The following is a 13,340-nucleotide window of genomic DNA, read 5'->3' as shown; positions in this document are numbered from 1 at the left end:
GGAACTTTCTTGTTCAGGCAGGACGCCATTAGATCCACGTCCGGAGTACCCCAACGAAGGCAAATCTGAAGACTTCCTGATGCAAGGACCATTCCCCTGCCGCGAGGCCTTTGCGGCTGAGAAATTCGGCGGCCTCGTTTTCCACACCCGGAATGTGTACGGCGGATATCGCTGGAACTGACATTTCTGCCCAATGAAGTATCTTGGATACCTCGACCAGCACCGAGGAACTCCGAGTCCCTCTCTGGTGGTTGATATATGCCACCGCTGTGGCATTGTCTGTCTGAATCCGGATTGGCAGACCTCTGAGCAGCTTGTCCCAATGAATCAGGGACAGGAAAATAACCCGTATCTCTAGGACGTTGATCGGAAGAGACGCTTCCTGCCTCGACCAACGGCCCTGTACTGTGAGATGGCGAAATACTGCACCTCAGCCCAGGAGACTGGCGTCTGTCGTCACCACTTGCCAATGTACCGGAAAGAACGTTCTGCCCTGGGCAATAAGAGGAGATGTTAGCCACCAATTGAGGGACAGCTTGACCCGAAATGAGAGTCGGATTGGATGATCCAGTGAGGAGACAGACTTGTTCCACTGCGACATAATGGCCCGCTGAAGCGGTCTTGAGTGGAATTGGGCGAAGGGAATCGCCTCCGACGTTGCAACCATCCTCCCTAGAACTCTCATGGCTGATCGGAGGGAAATGATTCGGGGGCCCTGAAGCAAATGAACATCCCGCTGAAGAGTTACTCTCTTGTCGTCGGGAAGGAAGACCTTTGCCTGACGAGTGTCGAAAAGTATGCCTAGAAACACAAGGCGTTGTGTTGGAACTAGGCAGGACTTTTTTGTGTTGATGATCCACCCGAATCGAGCAAGAGTGTCGCAGACAATGGTCAGACTTTCGAGAGCCTGGGGCCAGGATGAAGCTTTGATGAGGATGTCGCCGAGGTACAGGAGAGCACAAGACCTCTGATCCTTAAAATGGCCATCAACGCTGCCATGATCTTTGTAAAAACCCTGGGAGTGGTGGCGAGCCCGAACGGCAGGGCGACAAACTGAAAGTGATCCTGATGTATCACGAAACGCAGGAACTTTTGATGACCCAGGAAGATTGGGACATGTAGATAGGCGTCTTGAAGGTCTATGGAGCACAGGAATTATTGTGCCTCCATGGAAGCGATTACTGAACGAAGGGACTCCATCCTGAAATGTCGCAGACGGACCCTTTTGTTCAGTAGTTTTAAGTCCAGAATGGGCCGAACCGTGCCTCCTTTTTTCGGCACTACAAACAGGTTCGAATAGAAACCTGTGAATCGCTCTTTTTCTGGTACTGGAACAACGACTCCCGACTTGAGAAGAGAGTCGATGGCTGTAAAGAAACCCGGCACCAAGGCGGGGTCTTTCGGGGGTCGGGATTCGAAGAATCGATCCCGAGGACAAGAAACAAATTCTATTTTGTATCCTGAAGATACAACTTCCCTGACCCAAGCGTCTTCCACCGAGGCAAGCCAGACGTCCCTGAAGGCAAGAAGACGGCCGCTCACCTGGGAGTATGCTCCGGTGTTCTGTTTCCAGTCATGCGGAGGAAGATCTTCCAGGTCTAGCTCTGGTAGATCTACCCTGGGAAGAATGAGATCGCCAGGAAGGAGTGGGCCTAAAGGAGACTCTTTTTCTATCTTGGCGCGGTTGAGGCCTCTGCTGGTGGGAAGACGTATCTGCTGTCGTGAAGCAACGAAAAGACCAAAAGGGTCGATACTGACGTTTCGGAGGAGGCCGATGAGATTTTGACTGGGGAAGAAGGGAGCTTGTGCCCCCAGTGGCATCCTTAATGATCTGGTCCAGCCTATCGCTGAAAAGACGCGATCCCTGAAACGGTAAACTGGTGAGGGACTTTTTTGACGATAAGCCCGCTTGCCAAGCCTTAAGCCAAACTGTTCGTCTAATAGCCACCAAGTTGCTTGATGCCTGAGCTGCGCAGGATGCGGCATCCAGGGAGGCGGAGACCAAATATTCACCTGCATGCGAAATTTCGTCGGCGAGATCTGCCAGCTGCTTTGGCTGGTCTCCGGCCAAAATGCCTTGGCGGAGGTCCTTAGCCCATTTCGCTATGGCCTTAGAAGCCCAAGTAGAAGCGAAGACCGGGCTTAGAACAGAAGACGCCGCTTCGAAGGCTGACTTAGCAAAAGATTCTATGACTCTGTCATTAGTGTCTGCTAGAGATGCTCCCCCAGAAATCGGAAGGACCGTGCTGTTAGGTAGTCTTGAAACCGGAGGGTCCACAGCCGGTGAAGCTGACCAGTCGGCAATGAGTTCCAGCGAAAAAAGGATATAACACCTCAAGGCGTTTTCCTCTTTGAAAACGCCTGGTCGGATTTTCTCTCTCTCTGAAAGAATCTTCTGGAACTCTGAATGATGAGCGAAGACCTTGGAAGGTGGTTTCGACCGTCTGAAAGAAACCTCCTGGTCCGCGGGTTCCGCAGGAGAATCTTTGATATTGAAGGACTGGTTAATCGCTGCAATGAGATTCTGAATCATATCCCTCATATCAGCGATTTGGTCCGAGTCCAGCTCCAAAACATTCTCGGAGGGTCCATCCGAAAAAGTCTCGCCTGGGTCAGGGGAGGAAAATCTTGATAAGGGAGGCTGTTTGGACGGACTACGGGGCGATGCAGAACGGGAAGAAGAACCGGACCGGTGCTCCCGTCTGGCTCTTTTGCTGCTAATATTAACAGGCTCGAACGGAGCATCCTGTGACCCGCTGGGTCCTGCAGAAGCCTGTAGTGGCAACTTATTCAGTACGGACACCAAGGTCTGGGACACCTTGGTGAGCTCCGCCACAGATTGAGACAGAGAGGAAGCCCACCCTGGGATAGGGGTCTCAACGTCACTCGGAACAACCGGGGGCTCCTGGGCGGTGGGTTCAGTGGGCTTGCTGCAGTCCTGACAGAGGGGAGAGGACTGACCTGATGGAAACTTGCATTTGCAAGAAGAACATGCAAAATGACTGACTACCACAGAGGAAGAAGCAGAGCGAATTGGTTTAGAATTCGACATTACAGTATGAGCTAACTCACTAACAGTGCCAGACGGTTAGGGGACGGAGAGCTGAGGAGGGTGTCAGTCTGCAGCGCAGAGCTACTCACAGAAACTGTGTACACAGCACGCTGAAGCGAAGACGAGCAGCTGACAGGCTGATGTAAAAACTGTGAGGTAAAAAAATGCGCTCCTGAAAGCTGTGGGCGGGAATCAGCTCACAAGAGAGGGGGCGGAGCTAACCACTCTGTCAGGGTCATAAGAAAACTCCACTCACTCCTATAGGACGACTGGGAGGAGTGGGCGGGCCCATGCAACGCCTCTAGCCCTCAGTGAAGCGGTGGGCTGCGCCCGGCGGGCGAGACTGTTCCACAGAAGAAAAAAGCCCGCCTGAAAATGGGGGCGTGGCCTCGCCTCAGAACTAGGCCCGAACTGAAGCCGGGGCCTAAATTAGAAACGGCGGCCGCCGGAGGACGCGGGGCGGCGCGGAGGCCTTAAAGAGAACCACAGTTCCGAGGCGCTGCCGCTAAACACAGGTAATGCCGCCTAAGGAAGCTTGCCTGTTCACCACCGCCCAGGAGGAATACTATCATGGGAAGGAGAGAGGGGTTCAGCCTGCTGATACTTACCTCCTGCAGTCCTGACTTACCCTATTTCCAGTTGCAGACAGTGTCTCCATCCACCAACAGGCTCTGGTAGGCGAGTGGGTGAGAGACAGAAGGCGAACGTACATACGTGTTCCTGGCCGGTAGACATATGAGGATACAGGGTGGCAGTACACGCTGTACTCATAGTCTCTTTGTGGGAATACAGATGTGACTATTCACTCTGTATCCCTCCGGCAACCTGAAAAGGAACGACGCACATTAGGGAGATAAGGGTCTAATGAAAGACCCGTGTCCACCTCCTACTGACACTAAGCTAAACTGAGTAATTGAGCGCCAGTCGGTGGGGTGTATACTGCGGAGGAGGAGCTAACTTTCTTATTTGCATAGTGTCAGCCTCCTAGTGGCAGCAGCATACACCCCATGGGTCCTGTGTCCCCCAATGAAGCGATAGAGAAAAACACAGATATCAGGTTATGCTAGGTTTTGGTGCAAAAAAAACTAAGGAAGTTGCATCGTGGGTTTTATTGGGGCACTAAACTTTATCAGCATGCACAAGAGACTATGAAAATGCAGCAAAAAAAAACGCACTAAAACCTTCTTTTTTTAATGGGAATCTGTTACCTCATTTTTGGCCTATGAGATGCAGCCACCGCCATCAGGGGCTTATCTACAGCATTCTGTAATGCTGTAGATAAGCCCCCGATGTAACCTGAAAGATAAGAAAAACGAGTTATATTATACTCTGGGTCTAGTCTGATGTGTGTTGCAGGTCCGGTCCGGCGCCTCCCATCTTCTAGCGATGATATCCTCCTTCTTACTTCTGCCGCGGCTCCTGCGCAAGGCGTACCTTATCTGCCCTGTTGAGGGCAGAGTAAAGTACTGCAGTGCGCAGGCGCCAGGAAAGGTCAGAGAAGTCCAGCACCTGCGCACTGCAGTACTTTACTCTGCCCTCAACAGAGTAGATAAAGTACACTTGTGCAGGAGCCGCGGCAGAAGTAAAAAGGAGGACGTCATCGCTAGAAGATGGGAGGTGCAGGACCGGACCTGCGACACCCATCGGACCGGACCCGGGTGGGTATAATCTAACTCGTTTTTCTTATCTTTCAGGTTACATCGGGGGCTTATCTACAGCATTACAGAATGCTGTAGATAAGCCCCTGATGTCGGTAGCTGCATCTTATATGCCAAAAAATAGGTGACAGATTCCCTTTAAGCAGCTTCTTTACTGCCAAGTGAGCAGGTTTTGCCTGCAGGAAAAACGCAACATGTGAACATAGTCTTAAAAGTATTTTCCAGCACTGTTCAATTACTCAAATGGTGCTGATGAGATTATGACCCACATACCTGCCGAGACAATCAGCAAGAGTGGTGCACAAACATGTCACATGGATGATACCTGCTGATTGTCTCGGTAGGTGTATGGGGTCTTATCGGCATCACTTGCCTCCAATGCAGAATTGAGCAGCGCTGGATAACCCCTTTAAATAGCACATATGTAAATTAGCGTATAAATTATAGAGCCAGTACCAGCGCTCAGGTCCCCGGCAATTCGCCCAGCGTCTCCTTGCAATCCCATGTTCTTTGGGGGCATCTTGGTGCAGAACGCAGTCTGAATGTTGTCCACAAATGTTTTGCAGTGAGGGCTGTCAACCCAAATCCTTTCTCCTAAGGAGTCTTCTATATACACCTAAGAGGTAAATCAAGCAAGAAAAGTGTTGAAACCACAAAGCAGCAATAGATATAGCATATACACACACCGAGCTGCAGGGGGGACAGCCGTATTCAATCACACACAATTTTACCTCCCTATGCACAATTTGCTTTTACCACTTGCCCGATCCGTCCCCCATTTTTAGCCACAATCCTCTATAAAAGGAATAACCATCATTGTATACTTTCTGCACATAAAGTATGTAACCCCCTCTCACCTTGACAAAAATTTCAGGCCAGTTTTCATCTTCTTCGTAGGCCGCCATCAGGAGGTTACACGCCAGCACCGACACCAGGCTGTTTCCTTTGGCCTTAAAGTTTATGGAGGCGTCTCTTCGTAGTAGGCTGCACAGGGCCTGCAGGACATTACTCTATTAGATATTCATTTTTTTTTTACTACAACCTTAACATTAAAGGGATTTTCCACATCTTTTCTTTTCTAAATGTGGCCAGAGGAAAAGGATTGTTGCAAAATTGAAAAAAAAAAAAAAAAAAAAAATCTTATTTAGGTCTCACATCCACTCTGCTTCAGTGGTCTCTGCCAGGAGGGGAAGTGATTGTTTCTCATACATAGAGACCCCGTGGAGGGAGTGATGTCCTCTCACTCACCTGACTCCCTTCCCTCCCCAGTCCAATCAGTCGCCTCGGTAAACTGTTGTATGTATGGTTGAGACGAGGAGAGCGGCAGGGTCTGGAGCTGCATGTGACCCTTCTTTGTTACAAAATGATCACTTGCCTCTGAACACTTCTGATACAATAATGGAAAACTTAACGTAGTAAAAATGCAGCCCACGACAGCATAAGGGCTGGATCAAGGTGAGAAGTTTGATGTTTTCTATTTTAATTATTGGTCAGTTCTTCTGTGGAGGAAATGTGAAGGCCATAATACTTGTCTGAAGGGCTGTTGGGGGGGCGTCATACTGTGTATGAGGCAGGGTTGTAGGAACATCATACTTGCTGAGGGGCTATGGAGATGTCTTGCTGTGTGTTTGGGGGGCCGTGGGGGCGCCATACTGTGAGTGGGGGCGCCATACTGTGTGTGGGGATGCCATACTGTGTGTGGGGGCACCATTGTTCAAGGTAAATCTATACTTAAAATAAACTTAAGACTGAATAATAGGAGCAGTATGGTTTATACATTGTATAAAAACAGCAAAATATATGGTTTTGATTATCTGCTGCAGGTGAGAATACAAGTTCTAATAAGCCCCATTGTACGATGGATTATCAGTAGCTGCTGCTCAATATACAGTGATAAAAATATAAAATAATAATTATAAACCCAATTAACTTTGGCCTGTTAGTTTGGCCCTCCACAACGGTAAGGATCTCATCTGGCCCCTTGGGAAAATGAATTGCCCACCATTGCTTTAGACGATAATGCCTGACCGTACGCCCTGTGAGGATGACAGTCTCCAACCTTGGATCCCCACCAATGGGACCCCAATTATGAGCCAGATTGCAGTCAGTAAGCAACTCCCATCCTGGCAGACTCGGTTCATCCACGTGTTACGTGCCATTCATCTCATGGCGGACATTACTAGGTCCAGCTGGCACCACCTGCTTGATACTGTGAAATAAGCAGGGTGTCGGAGGTGCCGGTAGGTTGGCTCCCATATGAGGTGACCTGCTCATCCAGTCAGCAAAAGAAGAACTCCCCCCAAGAACCCTTCAAGCAGAAAAGTCCTTCATTTTCTTGGGACATGACATTAGTCCTTAAAATTACAAAACTTGCGGAGCACAAGAGGAGGAAAATTACTCGATACTGGAGAAATTCTTACCTCAATTACACCCTCAGTTGCAAAAATATTTGGTTTCATTTTTGCTAAAAACATCAGACTCAGGTACAACGTGGGGTCGGGCTTTGCACGGTTCATCTTCAGCTGCTTTACTGCTCCGCAGAGAACACCTTCGATCCGATCATCATTTCCCTCCTGCTCTGAAGCTTCAACGTCATCCAGCAACGACGCTGGGGCAACTGCAGGGAAATAAGACCACATTGTTCACCACCAAAGAGCTAAAGCTTCTGCGCTGAGATAAAGACTACAAAGAGTTAAAAAATAGAACATGCGGAAGATAAGGATCAGAACCTTCGATGGGGACAACCGACGGCTCCTTGATGGATGGGGAGATGGCCCTCTTCTCGGCCACTGCCGCTTCAGCCAAACGCCCCAATGCACTTAAAGGTGGGGTGGAAGAATGTTTTGGGCGTTTTGTGAGTCCAGTCAGTGCTGATGTGCTGGCCAAAGCAGAAGAGGCTTCACGCTTCCTTTCTGACGTCAATCCAGGAGCAGCAGGCTTCATTAGATTAGGGGGGGCTTTGGATTCACTAGTTTGCCCCTTGGTGCCCAGAGCAATGAAATCCCCTGGAGGTGGATGACCTGCAAATACACAGCAGAAACCAATGCTTTAAATAGATGTCAGCTTCAATTACTACCAACATTTATGCTAACTGGTTAACCTTGCACTGTGTGAAAGAAGACAATGGGGTCACGTGATCGCCTTAAATCAGGGAGAAACTTGTTTCTAAGTAGTTATGGAGAGAGGAGGACTTGCTTCATTTGCCCCCCCAAAATTAGCACTCCATGGCTGCCATTTAATTTAGATGGTATCCCCATCTTGGAGATTTATGGCATAAGTATGAAATATGCCATAAATGTTTGATAGATACATGTCCTAGCACTGGGACCGGCCCTTGCCTCCTAAACAGGTTTCTTCTGACCTTACTCTTCTGCTGAAGTGGCTGCAGCAAATAAATAGGTGGCAGCACTTCAATGTTTCATTTTTTTTTTTTTCTTACTTTGTTGTCTACAACCCCTTCTCAATCCGTATGTATGCCCTTAGTAAAATAATAACACCTTAAAATAATAATACCCAACATCATCTCCGATCCTGCGGTGTCTAGACTGGGTCTCCTGGGGATTGCGTGATATTGCTGTCACAAGAACCCAACTAGCAGCCACTTCACTGTCTCCACATTTGGAAAAAATCACACACATCTGGAGGAAGTGAGTGTGGCTGCAGTCTGAGGTAGTGATACATCCAAGGATAGGAGAGTGAAGTGGCCACTGATTGAAGCAGAGATTGCATGACATAGTGATACATCCAAGGATAAGAGAGTGAAGTGGCCACTGATTGAAGCAGGGATTGTATGACGTAACAGTGTCACACAATCCATGGGAGAGCCAGTTTCAACACCTCTGGAACTGTGCCAGCCCCAGAGGGGAGTAAAAGTGAGATACCTGAGGATTTTCCAGCGGCGCTTGGCCGGCGCACGGCGGTGGCCTTGGGGCGATTCATCTTATTTCACACTAAAGGGAAAAAAAAATAATAAAAGCACAATGAATATGAATGTATGAGAACGCTGTACTGAGCTATTTTACTGTACAAGAGGTGACAAATGTCTGATAACCGGGGACCCTAAGGACCAAAGTCTGTGGAGCTGATGAAAACGCCAAGCACTGTACTCGGCTGCCAGTGTCAGTCCAGAGAATGAGCTAAGGACCCCTGCTCTAGTGATGGCTGAAGATCTGGAAGGGGGACCCCAGTAATCAGACACATGCTGTCAATCCTGCGGAAAAGGGATAAATATTAACTGTGAGAAAAGGGTTTATTCTGCCTGATTCTGAACACAGGGCGTCTTAAATGCCCCCTACCACCAGGGCTCCAGAGAGGAGACCTCTACACACAGAGGCCGCCCCCCACTCCTCCACACGGAGAGAGACCAGCCTCGCTACACAGAGACAGTCCCCCGCTCCTCCACAGAGACCGTCTCCCACTCCTCCACAAGGAGATTACCCCGCTATGCACAGAGACAGTCCCCCGCTCCTCCAGAGGGACCTCCCCAGCTATGCACAGAGACTGTCCCCAGAACCTTGACACTCATAACACCCCCGCTATGCAGACTGTCGCTTACTCTTCCACAGAGGAGCCACCCACACTACGCACAGAGACCATCTCCCACTCATCCACACAGAGACCATCCTCCAATCAGAGAGGGCACCCTCATATGCACAGAGACCGTCTCCGATCCTCCACAGAGACACCACCCCGCTACGCACAGTGACCATGTCCCACTCCTCCACACAGAGAGAGCACCCCATATGCAGAGACCGTCCCCTGATCGTTCACACAGAGAGATACCACCCCCCGCTATGCAGACTGTCCCCCAATCCTCCAAAGAGAGACCATCTCCCACTACGCAGAGACCGCCCTTGCTTCAGTGATAGCAGGGTCCCAGTGATCAGACAGATAGAGCTGCTCCTCAGACCCTTCCTCCCTGACCCCGCAGTGCTGGTGGTGAGGACTCTCCAGTGCACATACCGCCATCTCACCAGTATGGCTGGGGCCCACGATCCGGAGCAGACGTCTACTGAGCGCAGGTGATTCCGCATGTGATCACTGAACCGTCCAGATCACCGCGTCCCATACATTGTAGGGGTGACATGCTGCGGTCTGTAAAGACACTCCGCCTGTCCGTCTGGGATGTCTAGATCTCCCGTCCACTATGCTGTCACATCTGGACGCTGCATCAATACACAGCTGCTCCGGACCGTGTGCACACACCCTACACACACTCCCATGAGGCGGCTATGGCTCCCGGGGTACAGCGCTGTGATGACGACCCTCACGGTCACAGATGCGGAGACAATGCAAACACAGGTCGCCGAGACAAACTTGCGCCACCTCAAAACAACGTACAATAAACGCCATGAGGAAGTATAAACGCTGTACACACCACACTGCGGTATATGAATGCGGTATAAGAAGCCGCAGCCGCTCCCGGGAGTCAGCCCCCCCACACACTGCTCCGGCGCCTCAGCGCACCAACCCGCTACTTCCGGGTGCTGCGTCCTGATGACGTCAGGAAGTCGCGCAGAACGCCCCCTGGAGCAGGGAACCGCCCGCCATTGGCTGGGTATGAAAAGGGGGCGGAGCATGAGTTTCCAAATAGTCCTACTGAACAGGGCAAGAATAGAGGGAGTGGTATATTCTGGCGTGCGACTCCTGACGGCTCCTATGGGCATGATGCAGGGCGGCGGGGTGCTGTGATTTTTGCAGGTGGCTGAGCATTGCAGATTTGTGTCTGTTTTCTGAGAGTTGTAGTTTTTGCAGCTGTCCAAGCTATTCCAGGATTACAGCCAGCGGGGCGTTCTGGGAGACGTCTGTTTGCCTCCGGCGGGGCATTCTGGGAGACGTCGGTTTGCCTCCTGCGGGGCATTCTGGGAGACGTCGGTTTGCCTCCTGCGGGGCATTCTGGGAGACGTCTGTTTGCCTCCGGCGGGGCATTCTGGGAGACGTCTGTTTGCCTCCGGCGGGGCATTCTGGGAGACGTCTGTTTGCCTCCGGCGGGGCATTCTGGGAGACGTCTGTTTGCCTCCTGCGGGGCATTCTGGGAGACGTCTGTTTGCCTCCTGCGGGGCATTCTGGGAGACGTCTGTTTGCCTCCTGCGGGGCATTCTGGGAGACGTCTGTTTGCCTCCGGCGGGGCATTCTGGGAGACGTCTGTTTGCCTCCGGCGGGGCATTCTGGGAGACGTCTGTTTGCCTCCGGCGGGGCATTCTGGGAGACGTCGGTTTGCCTCCTGCGGGGCATTCTGGGAGACGTCGGTTTGCCTCCTGCGGGGCATTCTGGGAGACGTCGGTTTGCCTCCTGCGGGGCATTCTGGGAGACGTCGGTTTGCCTCCTGCGGGGCATTCTGGGAGATGTCTGTTTGCCTCCGGCGGGCATTCTGGGAGACGTCTGTTTGCCTCCTGCGGGGCGTTCTGGGAGACGTCTGTTTGCCTCCTGCGGGGCATTCTGGGAGACGTCTGTTTGCCTCCGGCGGGGCGTTCTGGGAGACGTCTGTTTGCCTCCTGCGGGGCATTCTGGGAGACGTCTGTTTGCCTCCGGCGGGGCGTTCTGGGAGACGTCTGTTTGCCTCCGGCGGGGCGTTCTGGGAGACGTCTGTTTGCCTCCGGCGGGACATTCTGGGAGACGTCTATTTGCCTCCTGCGGGCGTTCTGGGAACCCCCGGCGGTTTGCCTCTGGCGGGGCGTTCTGGGAACCCCCGGCGGTTTGCCTCTGGCGGGGCGTTCTGGGAACCCCCGGCGGTTTGCCTCTGGCGGGGCATTCTGGGAACCCCCGGCGGTTTGCCTCTGGCGGGGCATTCTGGGAACCCCCGGCGGTTTGCCTCTGGCGGGGCATTCTGGGAACCCCCGGCGGTTTGCCTCTGGCGGGGCATTCTGGGAACCCCCGGCGGTTTGCCTCTGGCGGGGCATTCTGGCAGGCGGCGGTTTGTTTTTTTTGGGTGTTGTACAAGTTGTCGTTGTGAATAAGTTGCGCTCTGTTGTGCTAAAGCATGTGAGTATGAAATTATTATAAACCTATAAAGATGTCATGTGGCTGAACGGGACGCACCCCTAAGCCTAAATCACCAAACCAAAAATGAAAAAGGATCTCCAAATGTAAAGAATCCTAAGAAAGTCCCCAGACCGTGTTGAAGGATAGTATGTGACCCAAGAGCCAAATAAAATATAAGGGGATTTATAATGGATCAATATAAACTTTATCTTACACAATAAACAGACAGAAGCATTTTTGTATTCAGGTAAGATGTGAACAGCAGCTAAATGGACCGAAGTGGACAAAAGCTGAAGATGAGGGATAATGGAAAGGAGAAACGCGTGTTAGGGAGGAATTCACACTAGACATGTTAGGACCAGGGCTGTGGAGTCGGAGTCGGTGCTCATTTTGGTGGAGTCGGAGTTGGAGTCGGTATAAAATGGACCGACTCCGACTCCTAAAATATATAATAAATTGGGTACAGTAATTCAATGCAGGATGTGCTGAATATTTTTTCATAGGAATTTGGGAAAGTTATGAAATGTCCTATAAATGGCTGTTATATTCCTGATATAAGGCTACATTCACACACAGCGTTTTTGCTGCGTTTTTTGAGGATACGTTTTTCAGTTGCAAAAGCAGATCAGCTTTTTAAAAAACCGCATCACCTGAAAGGTTTTTGAGCTCATAGATAATGTTTTCAATAGCAAAAGCAGATTAGAAATCTGCTCTATCTATATATCCATTTATCCACATCTGTCTATCCATATCGTATCTGTACCAAAAAGAATGAAAACCGGGTAGTACACCAATATATATTCTGTTCTATCTAAATATCTTGATTATTGGATCATAAAAATGATTAAATGTCTGAGGTTCACATTGTACTACAATACATTTTTCACTTAAATATAAGCAATATGTGTTGGAGTCGGTGTAAGGGAAATTGAGGAGTCGGAGTCGCAGGTTTGGCTTACCGACTCCACAGCCCTGGTTAGGACCCAGCAGATTGGAGATCACCTTGTCGTTGGTGAATGAATTGGCCAAATTATGTGCTAAGCGTCTCAGATTTTTCCTTGTATCCAGAATCAGTATTGCTGTTCATAGTGACATGCTTTGTATGGTGTCATTTATGACTATTGAGAAACGGGTAAAAAAATAAACTTGAAATTTTTGAATAAAACCTCACATTTCTTTAGTTTATGGGTTTGTTTTGATGCCACTCATTTTGCAATAAATGATAACATGATTTTCCAGATCCATGTGTTTCCAGTCATACCAAACTTGAACCCTATATATATTATTTTTTTTTTTTTTTTTTTTTTATAAAAGAAAAAAAGTTTTGTGTCTCCGTTTTCTGAGAACTATTTTTTTTTTTTTTCTGACAGTGGGGCTGAGTAAGGGCCTGTTTTTATGTGTGACAAGTAGACAGTTTATTGGTACCATTTTGGAGCACATTGGACATTTTGATCTCTATCTCTTCGGCCGCCGTGACAAACCATCGGCTGTGATCACAGAGATTGTGATGCTGGTGGGGTGATGAGCCACCCTGATGGCTTTCCCTAAATCACTAGTGGTGGCATCTAAGGAGTTAAGTTAGGACCAAAGAGCAGTAAATGTATAAATTTTATTTATTATAAAAAATGAATGATATAAGTAATATATAG

The 13,340-nt window shown here is 49.8% G+C and overlaps 2 protein-coding genes across 3 annotated transcripts in view; one reads left to right on the top strand and one right to left on the bottom strand.

Annotated features, from left to right (window-relative positions):
• Positions 1 to 10,220, bottom strand: part of INTS1 (integrator complex subunit 1) — a 102,986-nt gene extending 92,766 nt beyond the window's left edge. Inside the window, exons 1-6 of one of the 2 annotated variants that reach the window (XM_073555173.1) lie at positions 10,088 to 10,220; positions 8,592 to 8,660; positions 7,440 to 7,730; positions 7,131 to 7,327; positions 5,568 to 5,705; positions 5,167 to 5,326 (exon numbers count right to left, since the gene is read on the bottom strand). In XM_073555173.1, the coding sequence (XP_073411274.1) occupies positions 5,167 to 5,326; positions 5,568 to 5,705; positions 7,131 to 7,327; positions 7,440 to 7,730; positions 8,592 to 8,649 (844 nt within the window). In that variant the 5' untranslated portion in view covers positions 8,650 to 8,660; positions 10,088 to 10,220. The other variant, XM_073555174.1, reaches the window with a different exon arrangement.
• A 105-nt stretch (positions 10,221 to 10,325) lies between these two features.
• Positions 10,326 to 13,340, top strand: part of MAFK (MAF bZIP transcription factor K) — a 53,487-nt gene continuing 50,472 nt past the window's right edge. Inside the window, exon 1 of the mRNA XM_073555172.1 lies at positions 10,326 to 10,410. The gene's annotated coding sequence lies outside the window, so the exon portion shown is untranslated. The remainder of the gene's footprint in view (positions 10,411 to 13,340) is intronic.

This window comes from Dendrobates tinctorius, unplaced genomic scaffold (genome assembly GCF_039654945.1).
Source record: "Dendrobates tinctorius isolate UK_male_01 unplaced genomic scaffold, ASM3965494v1 ptg000222l, whole genome shotgun sequence".
In the NCBI taxonomy this organism is placed as follows: domain Eukaryota; kingdom Metazoa; phylum Chordata; class Amphibia; order Anura; family Dendrobatidae; genus Dendrobates; species Dendrobates tinctorius.
The sequence above is the reverse complement of the archived record's forward strand: the minus strand, read 5'-3'. Positions and strand labels throughout refer to the sequence as shown.